General features: G+C 39.7%; 1 protein-coding gene across 1 annotated transcript in view; it reads right to left on the reverse strand.

Moving 5' to 3' along the window:
* Positions 1 to 1,075: 1,075 nt before the first annotated feature.
* The window catches only part of xylt2 (xylosyltransferase II), a 28,693-nt gene continuing 8,011 nt past the window's right edge, over positions 1,076 to 21,757 (reverse strand). Inside the window, exons 2-11 of the mRNA XM_026917231.3 lie at positions 20,762 to 21,278; positions 20,400 to 20,575; positions 18,729 to 18,931; positions 15,765 to 15,845; positions 13,497 to 13,713; positions 12,753 to 12,929; positions 10,519 to 10,766; positions 8,829 to 9,024; positions 6,713 to 7,046; positions 1,076 to 4,481 (exon numbers count right to left, since the gene is read on the reverse strand). Coding sequence (XP_026773032.2) covers positions 4,159 to 4,481; positions 6,713 to 7,046; positions 8,829 to 9,024; positions 10,519 to 10,766; positions 12,753 to 12,929; positions 13,497 to 13,713; positions 15,765 to 15,845; positions 18,729 to 18,931; positions 20,400 to 20,575; positions 20,762 to 21,278 — 2,472 coding nt within the window. The 3' untranslated portion in view covers positions 1,076 to 4,158. The remainder of the gene's footprint in view (positions 4,482 to 6,712; positions 7,047 to 8,828; positions 9,025 to 10,518; positions 10,767 to 12,752; positions 12,930 to 13,496; positions 13,714 to 15,764; positions 15,846 to 18,728; positions 18,932 to 20,399; positions 20,576 to 20,761; positions 21,279 to 21,757) is intronic.

The following is a 21,757-nucleotide window of genomic DNA, read 5'->3' on the forward strand; positions in this document are numbered from 1 at the left end:
ACCTTCCTGTCAGCTGAAACCAGTCTGGCCATTCTCCTGTGACCTCTCTTATCATCAAGGCATTTCTGCCCTCACTGTTTTTGGTTTTTTGAACCATTCTTTGTAAACTCTGTAGACAGTGTGTGTGTGTGTGTGTGTATCCCAGGAGATCAGCAGTTTCTGGAATGGTCAAACCAGCCCATTGGGCACCAACAAACATGCCACAGTCAGTCACTGAGATCCCAGTTTTTCCCAATTACAATGATGTGAACATTGTCTGAAGTGCTTGACCTGTATCTATATGATTTTATGCACTGCACTGCTGTTAAATGATTGGCTGACTGGACAATACAGGTGTTCTTAATAAAGTGGACAGTGAGTGTATTTCTATTCCCTCTCTATTCTCTCTATTCCCTCTCTAGGGAAAGCCCTCCATCCTGAAGACACTCCCATGGCAGAAAACATACTTACCATGACAAAGCTCCCAACCTGAGACTCCTTATACTGTATACATGTTAAATATACACATGTCCTTACAGAAAGCTTCATCATATCAATGACTGAGTTTTTCTTTCTTAGATAACAGTTTTTAAAACCTGAACTTGTACACAGGCCCCTAGAAATGTGCTACTCGAAATAACAGCTCAATACTTTATTATTGCACTTTTATCCATGGTCGATAATTTCTGCCTGATCATCTAAAGCCAGGTTATACAATACAAAGAATGAAGAAAGGTTTCTATGTTTTCTGGCATTTGGCACAAACACTAGGCACACCAGGGACCTGTTATCTACTACACAATGATATCATTAGAGAACTTGAGACCTTCTCAGTAAACATCTAGAGACTCTGCATATAAATAAAATGATCTTGGCTTTATTAGATTAGATTAGTGTGAAAGACCAGAGTGTCTCAGCCTAGCCGTACTTGCCTTCTCTGTAATTCTGTACGTGTTACCGCGACAAATGTTTTCATAATGGAACAGAACTGTAGATGCATATTCAGGAAAGACATTTACATCTTCAATGCAAGTTGTAAATCAGAAAATCAGATTGTAACAGACAGTTGAGGCAATAACATCAAACAATCACAGTGTACCATTGATTTCATATTTATTGTGCCTGGAACAGAAACATCTCTGCTCTTCAATTTCACCATATTTCTCCAAACACTCATCTCGACAGTGAAGCCATCGCTGCCACTCAACACAATGTCTTTTAAAACTCTAGAAACAACTCCAATCGAGGTACCATTTCATGAGACACAGATAATGCACAACAAGTTTCATGAAACAGACTAGACTGAAGCAGCAATCCTGACATAACTAACAGATAAAAAATATGACCTCCCTCTCCAGGAGGAATTATAAATACAAAAATAATCCATTGATTCTCACAATGCACCACTTTATATAGATATGTATGTATACATACACACACAGACCATTTACTGTCCTAAAACAATAGGCTTCTCTGAAGCATGTGACAGAAAGTCACAACCAATTGAAATGTGAGTTTAGAAGGGAAAAAAAAAAAAACACCATGAAAGAATTATTCTTTATTGGCTGTGCAAAAGAAGCCAGTTTGACCCATTCGGTGATGCATCTCGGGGTGGACAAATCACTAGCCTGGGCTCCCAGAACAAGGTGACATGTATATGCTATTAGTTTTTATTCATACAACTTTTATTTCCAAGCACCCACTAGCATTTTTTCCTTCTCATTCAACAACTAGAGGGGGAAAAAAAACTATTGATTTTTGCAAAACAAACGTTTTTGTTTGCAATGTTTAAACACAGCACTTGACGGTGTGACACAGCATTGTGCATCACCGTCAAGTACGTTTTGTTTAAACACACCAAACAAAAACTATAGCGCGTGTTACTCGTTCTGAATCCCACCACCTGCTGCACTACACACACCAGCTTTCAGTAGTTGGATAAATTAGCATGCATGCATGACATACAGATGATCTTTTCAGAACCAGAACCATGCAGATATGTGGAAACCCTGACAAAACCATGCAACAGAAAGTGCAGCACAACTCTCCTGCTTACTACACGCAGTCGAGAGAAAATAAAGAAGCTAGCCAGACTCAAACGATATCTTTTATCTGTGATGCGAAAAGAAAATGCTACAGATCATAGCCAAAAAGCTGACCAGTGACTTGCTGACTTTTTATCAAGGGCACAAATATGATGTGCCACTTCAGACACTTGCTTAGAATATGGATAAGGATAATTACCATGGGCGAGTTGGAGTTTATATATTCTCATTTGTGGTTGTATTAATGCACTTAACTACTTGGCCATAGTTCATTAGATTATGTTAGCTACCAATTTTTAGCCTTGTCAATCAGGCTTCCGGTCAAAAAATACATAGCACGCGTCATCACAGAGCTTTCACTTGCCCAGTGGGCTAGCTAAAGGATTTACGATTTGCCCACCACTGGATTCCCAACCCAGAAAAGAAAATCTTATGCAAATATTGAAGAAAATGAAAATAACATATGACACAATTGTGACAATGAATAATGCCATACTTCATTGATGATACATTTAGACGTTCACCATGACGACGTACTGCATTGCAGTAGTAGGCTGAAACAGAATCCTTTACGAACGTAACTAAGATTTAGAAACAGCAATAAGCTGTATTACTCAGGAGCTTTCTATTATAATTCTGCAGTAAACTGGGCGAGTACCAAGATGCCTGTGTGATCGTCCTGTGTGATCGTCCATCACAGTTTGACCTTTAGAAACAACAGATGGGATTACAAAGATCATGAATTAGTGGCAGATTCAGCCTTCATAGCATTTACGTTTGGAGGGCAAGATAATGAAAAAGCTGTCTTTCCACTGATCCTCAGAAGGGTCAGCTCATTCAGCTGCTAGAGATACTACCCATGTGCTTGCGTAGCACCCTTAGCTTTTAAACGAAAAAAAAAAAAAAAAAAAAAAAAAATGCAGTGGTAAACATCTAGATGGCATCATTTCAAAAGAAGCCATTCCAAACACACACAAAGGAGGCAGTCACAGCATTACCAAACACACACAAGCAACAGTTTTTTCTTCTGATGGACATGGACATTTAGTGGCGCTTGTCCATTTTGCTCATTTCCTAAACTCTACACGATCCACATGATGGCGAAAGTGTGACTCTATAAGCAGCACTTGAAATATTCTCAAATGGAGCCACTGATCATTTGGCCACCCGAGTGACTTCATAAGCTCCACATTGTTGTCTGTAATTCAGACATTTCTCTTACAGTAAAGTGCACTTTATCAATCGGCTTCTGAAGTTTGGAAATCAAAATAATAATAATAATTACAGGCTAAAACTTTTTGCAGCCAGGGACCCCTTTAACTCTAAAATATATTCCACAGAACCTCCAACACTGATTTCAACAATTCTAAATCATTTGTGTGTGTACAATAATCTTTTTGTATTAATTGGAGCCATAAAGTATTTTCTTCCTGAACTTTCCACTGATACAAGACATTAGGTCTTTGCTGAGATTATTTATAGGCCTACTTGTTTTTCAGTTCTTGAGAATGGCGTAAAACCTACTTAATTCATGTAACCAGTCAAACTGGCTAATAACTATAAGAACACAATTATAATGTATATAACAGTTTTCCTAATGGCGGGGTGTGATTTCCAACACAAAATAAAACAAAAATTAAAAAAAAACCTCATGGACCCCCTGGCTACGCTTCACACACCTCAATAAGAGAACCACTGGGCTGCAGGACTCCAACCACTGACAGGTAGAGTAAAGCTTAAATTAAAAAAATTGGCTACAAATACTGTATACACAGAAGAAAATGTGCACTTTTTTGATTTGTTCTGAAACTAGGAAAAAAAAAAAAACTTGAGGTTAACGGCTTTGCATCATCAATCCAGTCAAATTAAGACTGCATATGGACACACCCCAAAAAACTTGTAACGTTTATGAACAATGATTCTTTAAAATTAGAAAATGTTCTCATGTGCAAATGTCAATTAATTCTTCTCTTAGATTGTCCCTGACACCAATCCTCAGGACAAGGTGCCTTGACCAGAAAACAGTGGGATGATCCGAGAGACCCATATCCTGTAAACATCACTCCCAGGGGCCCTACTCTCCCCTGTAGTTCACCTTAGTGTTCTAACCCTTGTTCTCTCCCAATCTTTCGGGCTACCTGATGCGGCCGTTGCTTTTGACCGTACCGAGTTCGGATTTGGGATCTGGGGACAAGGAGCTCCAGCTAGTTTTGGCACACAGCTGTACACTGGGACAGAGGGACGTCTGAGTGGAACACATGGCTCCAGTTACCCAGAAGGCACCCACTAAGCTGTCCACCCAACCCTCCAGAGCCTTGCCCACCAGAGAGGCCTTCTTCTGAGACTCCTCCAGGGCAGGCTCCATAGGAGGCAGCTTCAGAACCTGAGCGAGCTGCTGGAAGCCCTGCTCCAAGTAAACGTTGCCTGCAGGGCCTGCGTGCAGCCAGCTGTGCTCCTCTAAAAAGAGACACAACAAAAAGGAGAAGAGGTTATTTAAAGTTGTGAGATGGAGGAAAAAGTAGAACACACAACTGAAAGGCACACATCCTGAAATACTTTTAAAACAGCTATCAGTACATGTGCGGGGAAAAAACTTCACATGTACAGTTGTGAAAACTACATGGTTTCCTGAACTGAAATATGTTTCTCTTTTACATGCATCTTAAACATAAGTAAAATGAAATTAAATTTGATTTACCCCAAAAGTGATATGGGAGAAAATTGCATTTAAAGATTCCCTCCAGTTTCAATGAAATCTACTTACTGAAAAACAACACGGTAAAATTTGAAAGAATTCCAAATTAACAATGGGAAATAAAATATCATTTTGATTACCATCATCACCATAATCCTCATCAGCCTCTCTAACCACCTGAGGTCAAAGTCATTCACAGCATTTAAACACAAGCCTCACTGTCCTTTCTTCCGATTATCGGTTTACAAACTGAACTGATTAATCCTATGTCTGTTTCACTATGGCACATATCTGTCCAACAACCTGCTCCAATCAAGACATTCACTGGCTGAGAAAAAAAGCACACTTAACCAGCAAGGTTTTAGATATTTCTTAGGCAGATTGGCTGTATTTATCGCTTTGGTAAACTGGCTTCTTAGCCAACATGATCTTTGCGGGCAGGCAGTCAACGTCAGAAAGTAGCCTGAAGCCTAAAAGTAGGCAGGTTGTGTTTTCTTATAGTAGAGATGTCAAAGCATATTAGGCTACATTCACATTACAAGCTTCATTGCACAAATCTGATTTTGTGCCCAGATCGGATCTATCTACCTTGACGGTTCATATTTGTAACTGTCTTTAATGAGGATGTACCTGTTGCCCTGAAACACCCTGTGTGTGCACGTTGATTTTGCATGACTCACATGTGTCACTTGTGTCACAAACAACAATAAACGTTTATGAGACAATCCATCATAGTAACATCAAAGCAACAAATGAATGCATTGCAATTTGCTTTGTAATTTGCTTTGGAGGTGGGCAAACAGCTCGTCAGTTGTACATGATCAGATCGAGAAGGCAAAACAAAAAGGCCAGATGGCTATTTTTTGCTGTTTTTGCAACTATATGCTGGCACTGCTGCACCGAGTGAAGTGTGGGTACTATACTTATCAGATACACCACATGCAACTGTGTCTCGGGTCTGATTTGGAAAGATCAGAATTTTGTGTCCACACAGTCCTGAAAAATCAGATGTGTGTCACGTTAAGGCAGAAAATCAGAGTTGGGTCATGTCAACCTGGTAACGTGAATGTAGCCTTATTGCCATTTTGGGTTTTCCCCCGCAGGAATCCCGGACCACCACACATACGCTATATGGCAAAAAGGTTATGGACACCTAACCAATCACACCCATATGTGCTTGCTGATCATCCCAATCCAAATGTATTCCCCACTTGATGTTAGCGTCCACTCTTCTGGGAAGGTTTTCCACTAGATTTTGGAGCGTGGCAATGGGGATTGCCCCCTTCAGCCACAGGAGCATTAGTCAGGTCAGGCAGGGAGGCCTGGTGTGCAGTCAGTGTTCCATTTCATCCCAAAAGTGTTTAGTGGGATGAGGTCAGGGTTCTGTACAGGCCACACCAATCTTGGCAAACCATGTCTTTATGGATGTTGCTTTGTGCCTAGGGGCATTGTCATGCTGGAACACGTTTCAACTCCTTAGTTTGAGTGAAGGGAAATCTTAATATTACAGCATAAAAAGACATTCTAGACAAATTGTCTGCTTCCAACTTTGTGACAAGTTTAGGGAAGGCCCACTTGTGTGTGTGTGTGTGTGTGTGTGTGTGTGTCTGTGTGTGTGTGATGGTCAGATGTCCACAAACTTTTGACCAAATAGAGTATATCAGCAAAGCTTATTTGTATAGTGAGCCCACATCTTTCATACATTATGAAATGTTGTAATCTCAAGAGTTCAACAGACAATGAAAATAAAATAGAGGATGAAAATTAAATATTCAAATGTTTATCCAAAACATTTTTCTGTATGTTTCAAGAGAGACATTATGCAGTGAAGGGCACTAACAGTATCAGCAGTGCTGTTTTCTGTGGGAGCTGCAATCATCAAAGACAATGTGGACTAATATCATGACACATTTAATTAATTAAACACTACTTAAATATATACTGGCATTTAAGGTACTTGATCGTACTACTTCATTAACCTGAGCTCTCTCACCTTTGCGAAATGGCTCCTTTCCTTTAAAAACCAGAGGCATGACCAGAAAGCGCGCTTCGGCCACACGCTCCCATAGCCTCAGCACACGAACTGTCCATACTCCCGGCCTGAGAGGACGCTGCAGCGGGGGCTTGTACTGTGTAAACTCCGCCTCTACATCCACGCTGATGTCATAAGACGCTGCTACCACCTGAGCAGGATCAATCCACACTATGGTGGCTGTGAGGTTGGGGCCACGAGCCCATTTCTGCACCGCCACAGGCTCGTCCAAAGGGCCCATCACTCCACCAAAGTTCCGGAAAATTCTCTCTTTGGGGTCCCACTCTGTTCCTACCTGAGACAAGGCATTTTATATACTGTTTATATACTGTTATATAACATTTATACAACTATAACTGTCAAACCTTTAACAGAATTCAATATTATTGCAATATAGTTAAATATATTTTTTTAAAATACTATCTCGTTGAGTGACATTTTAAGGAAGGAACCTTGGCATTATATTTTGAACACTCTTCACCGTCAGTCATGCTAGTAGCTTATCTCTTAAATAGCGATAGCTCATGTATTGAACATTCAGCGGGGTCCAAAAGTCTGAGACCACATTGAAAATCTGGATTTTTTTTTTTTTATTTAAAACTGGAATAACAAATAAAGTTTTAGAATTTTGAAAATTCTAAAACAAAAAAGGAAATGTGCAACACCTTGACTATTCAATATTCCAGATGTTGCACAATTTCTAGGTCACTATTTAAATTTTAACAAATTTGTGACCATGTTAACGGCTTTGTACAAAACATCAGATTTTCAGTGAGTCTTATCTCTTCCATTGAAGCCCTTGTTCAGATGACACGCTGATAGATCTGAGCTAACATGGATCATCAGGTTTTACACAAACTTGCTGAGTCTGTGTCAGCTCGAGCCCATGCTGTCATTAAAGCAAAAAGGGGACGTACCAAATACTAAGAAATTCTGAAATTCATGTAAATATATCTATTTTTCACTCCAGTTATTGCTGATGTCATTTGTAATGAAAACCTTTGTGTTAAATTGAAAAAGAATGCCATGAGAATGACACATACAAATATGACAAAACAGCTGTTTGAAACAAAAAATCGCTTAAAAAAATGTTAACTACAAGACAGGCAATATTTGTAAATGTATTCCTGAGTCTGAGTTGTCAAAGTAACAGTTTTGCTATGCCATGTTTCTCAAACGTTCACGGAAACTTTCCCATTCAGTAAACAGAATTATGGGATTACTGTGGATCTGGAGCAGGATCTAATTCAATCCTACCTGGCCAAAATAAAATTTAGAAACTGCCGTGTTCTAAATGGGGCTGCCTGATTCTCAGTAGTGCGCAAATTATGTCGACCCAGGCAGCTGCCCACCAAATGCAAGTCAGGCGTCGTGATGATATTTTGAAAATCACACAGTAACAATATTTATGGGCCTATTTAAATCAGAATGGCCCTGTAATGGATGCTCACAGATGTTTCAGGTCAGTCCATGTTCACTGGGAAGGTAATGGGAAGCTAAATTTAGTCTTCCACACTAAGTCTTCCACAGATTTACCTCAGACCTGTAGGAAATACTGATCTTGTATATAATAATAAAACATGATGTATTTTTTATTTTTTTTTTTTTAATCTCAGCACTGTTAAATTCTTGAAATCTGATTGGTCAGAATGTTCTATATCAGCATCTCTGTCTGTCTTATAGATGCAGGGCGAATCACACCTTTATATTAATGCACCCATTCTAATACGTTATGAATATGTTATCATTTCTACACAGGGGCTTGTACAGTGACACTCTACATAAAAACGGGATTAAAAAACATGTGCAATTGTTTATTTAGTATTTTTGGAAGAAATCTTCAATGTCAGTCAGAGGTAAAGTTGGTCTTTTACATTTTCAAGCACAGGAAAGTCTAAGGACGGGGAACACTGACTTCAAGGGTACTGCTGAGTGACAGGAAACAGACAAAGATACACCAGGATATATATATGGATAAGTCTGGATTTGCAATATTAATAATACCACACTGTTTGGGAAAAAGTGCTAGAAAAGACTGTATACTCCCATGCAGGTATAATCACTGCCTTGCTCTCACCTCGAGGTTCTTAAGCCTCTCAAACTCATTCAGGTTGCTCTCTAGTTGTAGTGTGGCCTGAGGAACAACCCACACCTCCAGCATTTCCTTCTTCCCAGACGCCATGCTCTTCACCTCCTGGCGCACCAGGTAGCCCTGGAAACGGTCGTCATAGAAATAGAGATGGACAGATATGGGGTAGCCAACAGGCACAAACCTGTGGGAAATAAAAAAGGAGCACATTTAAGGCCAGATCATGTCATTTTGGGTATCTAAAGGAAACTCACATCAGTAAGTGAGGCTGGTTTCAAACTGCTGCACCCACTATGCCACTGCAGGAGACGTGTAGGTTCACCCCAGTGTGCCTCACCACAACCTCTGCAACATGCAAAATGTTGTTGTGATTGAGTCAGCAGTAGCCACCCATGATGCGTCAGAGAATGCAGTATGTCTTGGTCAGAGACAGAAGGCATCAATATTGCATTCTCTGACTCATACTGACTCTACAGTCTCAACGACAACAAAACATGGCATGAAGATTTTGTTAGCAAGTTTTAAACATTCTTATCTGAAACCTGAATCAGAAAAACTCAGTCTTGTAGGCCACTGAGGTACTGAAACCCAAATAAAACATTTGTACTAAATGGTAATGTCTTGAAAGGGCAAGAGCAGCTGACAATTTGAATACTTATTTAATAACTTATTCAATTAAAAAAGCGTGACATTTTGCAAAATGATTTTCTTTGGCCTGATGCAAAATAAAAAGAATTTAAAGAAAAACATACATAAGCCTGTTTGAATCCAAGCAGAATCCATGCTGTGGCGCTGTTGCTTTTGTCTACACAACTAACCCACGGGGCATAGCAAGTCTGCTGGACTGCAAAAGCTGAGTATGCCAACAGCTTAATCTTAGGAAAAATATACAATGTGTGTTCAAATGCTCAATTTTCTTTCCTGACAGGAAAGCATTACTGTGGATAAATAAATAAAACCAAAGCTGAAACATTAACCTTTATAATTATTTACATTCAGCTTTATGATTTTTAACAGCTAAAGCTTTACCAAGGCTTAGTGTTATGAATGCATAAGGTGGCACTACTGCTACTGTTTGTAACTTATACATCCTGTCTAATTTATCCATCCATATTAAACTGAATTTACTACATTTATTCAATAAGCTATCTAGGTTTAGTCAAAAAAATGAAATGTTTGCTCTGACTATGGCCAAAAAAAGAAGTTATAGCCCCCATAAAATAGCTTCTTAGCTGTGACTTGATTCCACATCCTGACATATTTATTTCTGAAACAGAAAGTCAGTACCTTAGAAAGCTAACTAACTATGGAGCTCAGTGAACGGATTAACGAGAGCCTTTTACTTACTGTGTAAAATATTGTGCAGGAAAACACATAGCCAAAAACACAACAACAAACCATGGGCTGAATAAAAGCTACTACTGTAGAGCAAGACCCGCCTCTGGGTGGTGCAGACATACAGTATAGTTCTAGAGAGCATTTATTTGGACGATCATGAAGTTTTCCCCGTGGTGATAAAACAATAAAATTATAATCTATCTAAAGCTATTTTTTTTTAAAGATATACTATCATGTGGATGTCCACAACACTATGGGGCAGGTACAAAAAGCTAAAAACACCTATTCTGATTTCAGGAGCACTATAAGTGGCTCTGAGTTCATAGTCTGGGAGACTCACCTGCAGGCCTCCTGCATGGTCTTCTGACTCTGGAGACTAAGTCTGAAGAAGGACATGTAGGCTGTGAGTGCCACATCGCTGAGAGTACCCACACCATCCTCCCGCTCAAACAGACTTTCCCAGTAGGCCTTGAGTGCAGCAGTGCCTGGAGGGTAGTGCCCATACAGGTGGGTATCAAGAATATCAATGGCCTCCTGATTGACGGTGGATTCAAATTTACGGGCAAAGAACGTGGGCCGTGTCAGCTGCTGTTGGGGGAAAAGAGAACAGGGCATGATTAACAACATTTCACTACTAAATGGAATCTTAGATACATAATAGGGGTACAACAGTTCAACTCACAATACTGACCTCTCAATTCAATTCAATTCGATTCAATTCTCAGAATATTTCAAACAAGAATCAGAATTAAGAAAAATTATATCTGAAAAGACTCCTAAACAATGCAAAACAATGTGCATTTTGGCTGTACAAAGCTAAACATGGTGACACTGACCATATAAAACGGTCAACATCACTGATCGTTAAACAGAGATTTAATATTGTAAACAAAATTTACTACAGGTTTACCATATCATAAATAAATGCATAAATTCTCCCAAAACCTTTGATTGAATAAACAAAGTCTCAGACCTGGGGAAAATGATCGATTAAAAACATAATGAGCTCCATAGCAGCGTCTGAGGAGTCATTTTAACCGGAAATAGAGCTCCAAAGTCGGCTAAAATGTCTGAGTTCCACGATCTTTTTCAAAGAGCGCAATTGCATTAGATGCATAATTAACAGAATGCTGACTCCCACAAAGTGAATCGCATATTCCCACGACACACACAGTCATATTTTTGCATTTGCATTACAACTCTATTAAATAATAAAACCGCATGCACATCCTAATATATGCCCTGAGTTTAGTATGCCTTCATGTTATAGTTGCTATTTGCTTTTCCACCAGAAAGTACAAGTCAGATCGGCAAATTAACCACGATCTTTTACAGTGGCATGCAAGCTATGCCATAATTAAGAACCTGTGTGAATTTGGTGACCTTTCTTGCCAATGTACCATGTGAGCTGAGCCAAGACATAATGGTGGAGCTAAAATAGTGCAGACCACTGATTTCTCAAGCACAATCATCATAGAATCATCTTGATTAAAGTGTGTAGTCATTTTAGTAGTAAAGCGTCCAGTAATTTTAGTAGTAAAGTGTCCAGTAATTTTAGTAGTAATGCTGACTGCCAGTTTCTTTCTTTCCACGAATGAACTTTCACTTTGTACACTTGAGACACACAAAATCCACCAATTTTAAACGCCTTCCTATTCACTGTATTGCACTGCTCTGGATAAAGACATCTGCTAAATGCTCCCTAAACAGTGTTTAACAAAACGGAAACGTACACCCTACTTCCCTACATTTAGCCACAAAAAAATGCACAACTATGTTTGTTCCAGTTTGATGTCATCTGACAAAGTTTGCATACATTCTGTTTTTACCAGGATTAAATTATTGGCACACTTGGCTTCCTTTGGGCTGCTTGCTGCCAGTAAAACTGTCACATCTTCAATAGTGCATGCTGTGAGAGAGACACATGGTGATTATAGGATGCATGAGCGAAAGAAAGAAGGAGGAGTACAGGAGTGTGATGGAGAGCTTTGCTGGCTGGTATAATCACGTCCAGCTTACTGTCAGTTACTGTCATCACCACCACCCATTTCCATCTATGGAACAGATGCGGAGTGCATGTACATGACATAATTCAGAAGCACTCCTCCACCTGTTCCACCAGTCCACAGTAGCGAGAGTGCTTTTCTTCACAGCTTCATACTGTGATGGGAACATTAAAAATAAAAATCTTGTCAGGATGGCAGAGCATAGTAAGAAGTTGAACTCTCTGGAGACACTAAAGGAGCAGAGGATGATGGACTGGACTTTTCACTAGACAGTTCACTGGAACAGATCAGAAGCACTTTTCAGCCGAAGGTTCATCAGTCCAACAGTGCAACAGTGAACATTACAAAAGCTCCTTTGTAATGTCAGCTATTCTCAATCTTGAAGCAAATAAGTGACTATGTTACTATCCTAGTTGGCTAATACACATTTATCCACTGTTGCAATTTGTAAAATGTTTATTAAGTGCAATATTAAATATTTAATACTAGTGTACAGTATTGTCATAGTGTCATATTTTCTTCACTCAACAAGCGCAATACTAATTTATTAAACTTTCACTACATTGACCTGAATTCGGATGAGATCAGCAGGTTTGAAGTCATTGGGAGAGCATCCACACCAGTCCACTATATGCTTGTACTGGCACTTGCAGCCCAGCTTGCGATTCCAGTTAGTAACTCGCAGGTTGTTGTCCACTAGCGTGTCGCACATGTGGCTGTTGCCTAACACTGTGTGAAAGAAAGACTGAAAAACAAAAGAGGCAAGATTGGAAACGGTTAGTTTTGGTAGTTTCCCCTCTATCCTATAAAATGAATTTAAAATTGCACCTGAGAAATAAACTGGAATCACATAGGGAATTTTCTCTATAGTAGCACAAGACACCACTGATCACATCATTAAATTTGTATTTTGAGATTTCTCTTTTTCTTCTAAAACAAGCTATAAAATAACTTTAAACAAGTTTTACTTGCTGAGGCATTAATGCATGTAAATGCTACAACTTTAAGCTGCATGTTATTGAATTCCTGCCTCCTTAAACAATGAATGCTGATGTATTTAAAGACTATACAGAGGAGCCACGCTGCTGTAGCTTGTACAAAAATAGCTGTGGTGCAACAGGAATGACATGTTCCACTTTCACAAACAGTCAAGCCACTGAAGCATCCAGCATAAGATGAAAACGTTGCATTGGTAGTGTATTTCTTGACCAACCAGTTCTACGGACTACACTTTTAAACTAAAACAACCGGCGAGTTTTTTTTTTTAACCCTCAGTCCTAAAGACTTAGAGCTAGCTGATAAAATATAGCACCTCAGCAGGGAGCAGGGCGTAGGTGTAGAACTGCTTCAGCCCGGTCACCAGCTCGTCCTTGGAGCTGACCACATACTCCACAAAGCGGCGCGTGAGTGAAAACCAGTCAGAGCCACCAGACACCTCCAGGCCCTCGGGGATGGTGCGCTCGCCCAGCCGCCACATATGATTATCACACTCGTGGAAGAGTCTGTCCAACCCCTGTTTCTTAATGAACCTTTTTAACAGCAGAGATGATACAGATTAACACGTTTCAATGTATTGAGAAAAGAACAGAAAACCTGCTTACTTCAAACTCACTTATAATGGACTTCTAAAGACAGTAGTAGATAATAAATGGTTAAACTATGGCAGAATATAACAAGAAATCTAACACACCTCTACTCTTTCATGCGATTCACTCAAACAATCAATCACATGGCAACAGCGCAATGCATAAAATCATGAAGACCAGGTGACGTTTTCTAATCCTCAACACTGCAGTTTTGGTGAGCCTGTGTTCACCTGTGTCCACTGGGAAATGCTTTTCTGCTTACCACGGATGTAAAGAGTGGTTATTTAAGTTACTGTAGACTTCCTGTCAGCTTGAACTAGTCTGGCCATTCTCCTGTGACCTCTCATCAACAAGGTGTTTCCACCCACAGAACTGCCTCTCACTTTTTTTTTTTTTTGGGACTGTTCTGTGTAAACTCTAGAGACTGTTGTATGTGTGAAAAACCCAGGAGATCAGCAGTTTCTAAATTACTCAACACCAACAACCATGCCACGGTCAAAGTCATTGTGATCACTTTTTTTTTTCCTTTTCTCCATAGTCTGATGTTTGATGAGCTCTAACTGAACTATGATTTTATGTTTTGCACTGCTGCCACATGATTAGCAGATGAGGAGCAGTTTATCCTACTTCCCAACAGTGGAACAATACAGTAAAAGGTAATTTGATAACTAACGCTGTACCAGAGGTTTTGTGGTATTCATACCCCATCAGACCAGCACAACTACATTAGTATCACATAACCATTCCCTATAAAAATGCAGTCCCACCTCTAAAAGGTCAGCTTACACAGACTTGGAGCTTCATTAACACATACCTTTAACTGAAGAATTAATAAAAGCACTTATACTTTTTGCATTACGTTTGGTGACTTCCCTAACAGCTGTCTTTCTATTACATTGGCACATTGGTTCTCTTTTGTATTTCCTGTTTTTCTGTCAAGGGAAACTTTTTTTTTTTCCCATGGAAATTCTTGACCGTGGTAATTAATTAGGTCATAAAATACTGATGTACTGTTTAAAATCAGTGTTACCACTCATAACAACCTTTTCACCTGATAGTTATGATATAGTTGCAATGAACTACTTAATTTTTTTCTGCTAACTTTTTATGTCACAGTATAACAGTAGCATAAAATGCACCAGTACAGCCATGTACGAAAGTTACAGTTCTATTGCACATAGAGGATAAGACCCAAATAAAAACTTGTATATAAATACAGTATATAAAAGCTGTTACTGCAATATATACGTTACTGGACAGTAAACTATGTGCAACAGAAATAAATATAAAAATAATATACTATTCTGTAATATTTGCAAGTGTTGACATATCAGGTGCAACAAAACATCTCATGTTTTTGAGAATGATTTAAATGTAATGATTCAGCTATTATATCAAGAATTTAACTGAGATCAAATGGTGCATTTACTAATCAAACAATTCTGAATATATAACAAAATATATATATATACATATAAAATGCAATTATGCACTCCTGAGTGGCGCAACAGAAAAGCCTTCACCCTATCATCTATCAGATCGCAAGTCTGAATCCCGATCCCAGCATCCGTGGCTGGGAGCCCAAGAGAGCAAAACTGGCCTTGCTTTCAGGGAGGCAGGGGATGGCATCTCTGGCCCCTATCAATCACAGTGACACATGACACTAGCCAATCATGAGCGTCTGTGAGCTCACGCATGCAGAAGTGGGCGGATATCGCTTTCCTCTGAATGTCTTACACCGTTGCATGAGCAGCAGTACGAAAATCAGCTGGCTTCACGTGCCTCAGAAGATGCACGTGATAGCCTTCGCCCTCCCTGGGTGGCAGCTGTCGCATGATAGGGGAGAGCTGCCTGATGGGAGGGAAGTGGCCATGAGTAAATTAGGGAGAAAATCAGAGAAGAATGTGACAGGCCTGGCTCTGGCATTCTAGCTTCTAACAGTAAACAGTAAATCTGAGAGGAAAGAAATAAAAAAAAAAAAAAGAAGCGGATACCTGGCATTCTCTCTGCCATGAGACTTCAGGAAGTTCTTGTCACGGTTCTGTGAGAGGAAAGCCACCAGCTCATCGTTGGTCCTTTTTTCAGAGAGATATGGGAAAAGAGAGAGAGATTGAATGTAAGAGAGCTGACTAGAAGGTGGCAAAGACGAATGTGATGACTTCCACTAAATGGAATTATCCTCTGCTGACAGGATTTGGTGGTCATCAATGTCTCCGTGTGCATCGAGCTATAAATGTCTTTTTTTTTTTTGGGGGGGGGCAGGCGGCTGTGGGGATTATACCACACTCCGAATAGCCTCTGATGTGTCTGGGGAAAAAAAAACCTAAACCGAAAGAAATGGAGAGAGATCTGCCAGCTTCACTGTACAGCAGCACAAAGAGAGCTTTCACAGCAATGCATCTCACGGCCAAGTGCTTCAGCCATAAAACACCCCTGTGCTTCCTGTTCAGAAATATGCCTCACCTGTCTACAGAAAACATCCGCTCGCTGAATTCCAGAGGAGTCAGTAAGAACAGTCTACGCTGCTTAAAGGCCTGTTATATACAATATAGCACTGACATCATATAAAATGTTTGGCTAAATTTCTTAAACTCACTCTAAGCCTTGTAAAACACTTTTAATTGTTATTTTAAGAAACATGGGAGCTGAAAACTCCTTTCTCACTAGAAAATCTGAGTTAGTACTGAACATGTGACCTGTAAGTGTTATTGTGTCACAAAATAAAAGAGCCAATCATGTTCCAGTATGCAAATACAGAATATGTAACAATGGTAACAATTGTTAAAAATGCTATTTAAATAAAATGGATTAGAATATGAGTTGTTGGTTTTTTTTTTCCTTTTTGAAATTCTCAGAGAACATAGATTCTTTGATGAGAAACTGCTGTCGACATTTAGGCCATTTAAGTTTTCTAAGTTAAATTTAACTTTTTGATGTTTGGTTTTTTTGTTTTAGTTTTAGTATTTAATATAGAATTGATTGTTCAAATATAACATACCAACAAGGTGCCGTTTCGGAAGCCAGTGCACGAACAATGCACGGTTTCACAGGACTGCAAGACAAACAACTAAACAATACTCTTCAGAACCCACAGAACTGTTTATGCCTTTCTAAAGGCATTTAAAAAAAAAAAAAAAAAAAAAAAAAAAAAAAAAAAAAAACAAGTTGCTCAGCAGATGTAGGAGATTCCTACTGCACTGTGTATAAATAAATCCTTTAGTGTCTTCACATGGCACAGATACACTGCCATATACAATATTTATAATATGAAGGAAACATTTTTATTGCTCTTAGCTCGAAATAGATGAGGCAATCATCCAGAACTGACAGCTTAAAAAAGAAGGAAAATGAGCCTGGCCGCCTTTTCAGGTTTAAAGAGACTACAGGAGGCCGTAAAAATATTAACTGCTATCACCAAAACTCAGCTGGATGGTGGATATAAACAGTTCGAAAATGGATGGGGGATTTAAACAAACAAACAAACAAACAAAAAACCCACTACATTTTCAAAGTAATCCTGTTACAGATCAGTTTTCTAATATCCACATGGCTTTTCACGGTTTCACATGACATTTTCACTGTTGATGCTGCTCTGTTTTTTTCATCTGCAGTGGATTTCATTGCAGAGGAGAGCGCTGGTCAAAAAATTTTTTTTCATCAATCACTTTTTAATTATCACAGGGCTTTCAGGAAGTGGTCATTATTGCTGGAGAGTTCAAAACACCTGTGCAAATCATTAATATGGGGCTCATCTCCCATTTTATTGGAGAGAGAAAGATGCTCTTTTGGAATACTTGTTTAGCTCTTATGCAAAATGTGTAAAGGTTGGTAGGTCACTTATCCACACTTTTACAGTTACAGGCCTGAGTGGCTATTGTTCCTGTTCTGCTGAAGTGAACCTTAAACATTCCTGCAACATTTGGACTGAAATTACAGCACAGCAACAACAGCAGACAATATCAAGTAGCTTAGAAACAAGCCAGCTGGCTAACTTTAGTGATAACTCTGATGTTGATGATTACCTTCTCAAAACAGCAGTTAGTATGGCCAAAAGTAATAGATTTACCCAAGTACTGTGTCTGTATATTAACTGATCTAAAGCCAATACTGCTATAAGCTCGTTTAAAAGTAGAGAAGGGGGACTTTACACTGTTCACAATGTTGATTTAATATCATTGTGTAAACGGGGAAGAAACGGGTAATTGAGAAGACTACCCCTAGTTGACGAGTTGAAGTTTTCTGTGGTTTTTAGCAGTTACATGTGGGGAATTGCAAGTTGCAACTTTCCCTTGAAAGCAGCACACGCCTGCACTGCTCACCTAATTCCCACCTTCTGACTGGGAAAAGCTGTTTACAACAACCTCCGAGTTGGAACTATGGGTAGAGTTTTTTGGGAGCTTTCAGATAGCCCCAACTTCTCTGATTAAACGTGGAAGATGCTGTGTGTGAAAGGAAAAATTTCAGTTTATAATGAATTAAAAATGTTAAATTCTGCACTTAAGGATTACATTTACATTTACATTTATGGCATTTGGCAGACGCCCTTATCCAGAGCGACTTACAATAGTGCTTTGAAGTCTATCAAAAATACATTCTGATATTGGCTCAAATATTGGATTAAATATTGGGAAGAGATGTGCTAATGTAACAAGAACACAACTATATGCTAATAATACTGAGCTTGTTATGAAGATGGCATCACCTACTTTTCCTGATTGGTTGGATGTTGGTGGTACACATTATGTTTTTTTTCTCCCATTTAGCATTGCCTGGGGCACCACAGACACCAGAGTTTTATCTCTGAGCACATATTTGATTGACAGCTTCCAGAAAGGTGAACTTTGCAAAAAATTTATAAAATATGTTCAGATGTAAAAAACAAAAACAAAAATCACTGATTATACCTCTGAAGAATATAATTCTTAAATCATCGGTGCAGTGTGTGCTTGGTGACTGACCTGGTGGGGAAGTCAGTGGCACTGAGGTTGATGAAGAAGTCCCACTTCCAGTCGAGCATGGACAGCAGGTCCTGCATGCTGCGCAGGTAGGCCTTCAGCAGACTGGCCCCGCCCCAGATAGTGACCATGCGCCAGGGTGTGGCCCTCACGTTGGAGTACAGCTCAGCCATGTGCACAACTTCACGATGCAGGTAGTTGGAGCGCTACAGGAGACACAGAGGTCAGACATGTTTGCATATTGCACTCAGCATGCAGCAGTGCTGACATCCGTGTCAACTTTTCTGCTGTTTCAGAACACGCAGCCCACACTTTTATGAAGCAGCAGGCAAAAATACATGAAGCAGCAGCCAGTGACACTTGGACTGAAAACGGAATAGTTAAAGCTGTATGGTTATAAGCCTAGATACTTTTTACTAGAAAGGTAGAGTTTTGAAAGCACAGTTTTGAAACTTGCTAAAAAATAAATAAATAAAGCTCCTAATACAGCCTTCCCACTAGCTACATGTTAATGGTGTAGGAACAGTGGGCCTCATTTATCAAGTGGGATAGGAACAGATTTATTTGTAAATTGTTCATTTTTTCCAAATTTACTGGATTGTTCATTTTTTCCAAATTTCCAGTAAAATCCAGTAAATTTGGAAAAAACCTTCATATCCTATTCATGCTCCTGAGTGTGTGTAAGTGTACATGATGACTGACTTCAGATCATATAACTTGTATGGATTACTGTACTTCTATAAATGGAATATACTGTCGAGTTTAAATTGCTTATTTTTGTTACGTTTACAGAATTTAGCAGATGTCCTTATCCAGAGCGACTCACAGAAGTGCTGTGTAGTCTCTAGTATCAAAAACACATCCTCATGCTAGTTCACTAGGTCAGGGACTAAGAATACCATCAAAAAAATTTTGGGAAGCTGTTTAATATTATTGGCATTAATTAAAGAATTTTTTTTTTAATTAAAAAAGCAAACCAACGCAAACTCATAAAAACAGTTGCACATTTACTTGTGCTGACTGTGATCAAATCCTCAGATTTCACAATTATGACAAAAGAAATGTATAATTGTGAAATCTGAGGACTTGATCACAGTCAGCACAAATAAATGAGCAACTGCAACAGGCCTACTGACAAACACAAGTTTTTTGGTAAAATATAAACAAATATTCCACATTCTTTGTGGAAAAAGGCAAAAGTGCCAAGATGTTATGTGTTCAGCCCAATATGTGCTTATTAGATTTACATATGGGGAATGAGAAAGGGCCTTCAAAATCTGTTTGAAAGTACCTTGAACCATGAGAACTTTGAAAAAGCAGCTGGTAGACAACATTATATCGAGGTGCAAAAAAAAAACCAGACACCGACATATCACTGAGCCAGGAACTGCTACACCTGAAACTACCACACATCTGTTTCTCTCAGTGAGAACCGCTGATTTTCTCTGACACTAACTTTTCACCTGGAAAGTGCTCTGAAAGCCTCTTACATCCACTGAGGGACATATAAACAGTAACTAACCTCTAATTCACTATTTTATTGCCTTGACGTCTACAGAGGTATCTCAGTGTAGCAACTGTAGACATCTGTTCTGATTTCAAGCAGCATTTGTATTCTGCTCGACTTCGAACTTCTTCAAAATAGAAAATAAAGAATAAAAGCGGAGAACTTACCTTATCCACATGGATGTAGTAGAAATGGTCTTTGTGATAAATGGCTTTGAGGAGCCGCTTCAGCTGCCGCACGGCACGACCGTGAACCATCAGCACAAACGCCACCCTGACTGGGTTCTCCACTTTGGACAAATCGTTGTCTATAATGTCAGCTTGCTGGCCGGCACTGGACAGGACTATAGGACATGGAATAGAACAAAAATCCATGACAAGGACAACATTACTGCTGTATCTGCCTCATTTTTTTTTATATTAGTCTATAAACCTGGCGTAAAAAAAAAACACCTTGATCAATTTTCTTTTTCTCTTCCATTTGTCTTTTAAAGCGACTATGATTGTTATTATTACTAAGCCACACCTACCATGCTGTGTGCAGTACTGAGGTAAAGCCTGTGGCATCAGCTCTCCAGCCTGGTGCTTGCATACGATATTGGCGATCTCCTGCCGGCACTGGCGTGATCCAGCACGGTGCAGAGCCGACAGTGCATCCTTCCCGACGATGTCACAGCTGGGCACAAAGTCGTTGCTCGGGACCTGAGGTGCGCCGTCGACGCTCCCCGGTTCTCCTTGAGCGCCTGCTGGGAATTTTCCTCCTTCCTGCCCCTTCATATCGGTGAAGTTACGGCTGCTGGATGGATCGTACGGGGCGATGGCATCTACAGCTCCAATGCCCTGCACCACTCCGGCTCCTTCTGTCCTGGAGGGCTTCATTCTTCGTTTTCCCCCTTTCCTGTGGGGACGAGTGACAACAGGCCGCTCCAGGTCATGTTTCCCCCGGCCATGGTAACCCCCGGACAGAGCATTCTGCCCCCTGGCTTCTGAGTCTCTCCTCACATCCTGGTTGTTGTGATCAGGCAGCTTAGACCGCCGCTCCCTGCGCTGGAAGCAAAGATAGAACAAGAAGAAAAGTGAATGAATCCATTTATCTAGAATTGTGAAAGAAACAAGATTATCACCCACATCCTTCACATCCACCCGAGAGACCTTCTCGAACAGAGGTAAATGATTCATCAAACACACTGAAATGGTGGGCAGCCTTGAGGCACAGCATGTTTACTTTGCGTGTTTTTTTTTTTTTAATAGCTCCAACCTGAACTATTTTGAATATGCCATTAAATAAATCTGTAGGAAACAACTGAGATGTCTAATAAGATGACTGAATAATGCTGTATTCTTCCCAGGAAAACAAACAAGAACTCATGTTTTAGAATCTGCACAGAATGACAAGTAGTCTACAGCTCCTACACTGACATTCACAGCCTTACAAGGACAGACACACCAGCCACTGATCAAATGAGTGTAAAAGGAAAAAAGAGAGAGAGCTAGTCAACGTGGCTGAGATTGTAAACAGAAGAAGA

Source organism: Pangasianodon hypophthalmus, chromosome 13, assembly GCF_027358585.1.
Source record: "Pangasianodon hypophthalmus isolate fPanHyp1 chromosome 13, fPanHyp1.pri, whole genome shotgun sequence".
NCBI lineage: Eukaryota > Metazoa > Chordata > Actinopteri > Siluriformes > Pangasiidae > Pangasianodon > Pangasianodon hypophthalmus.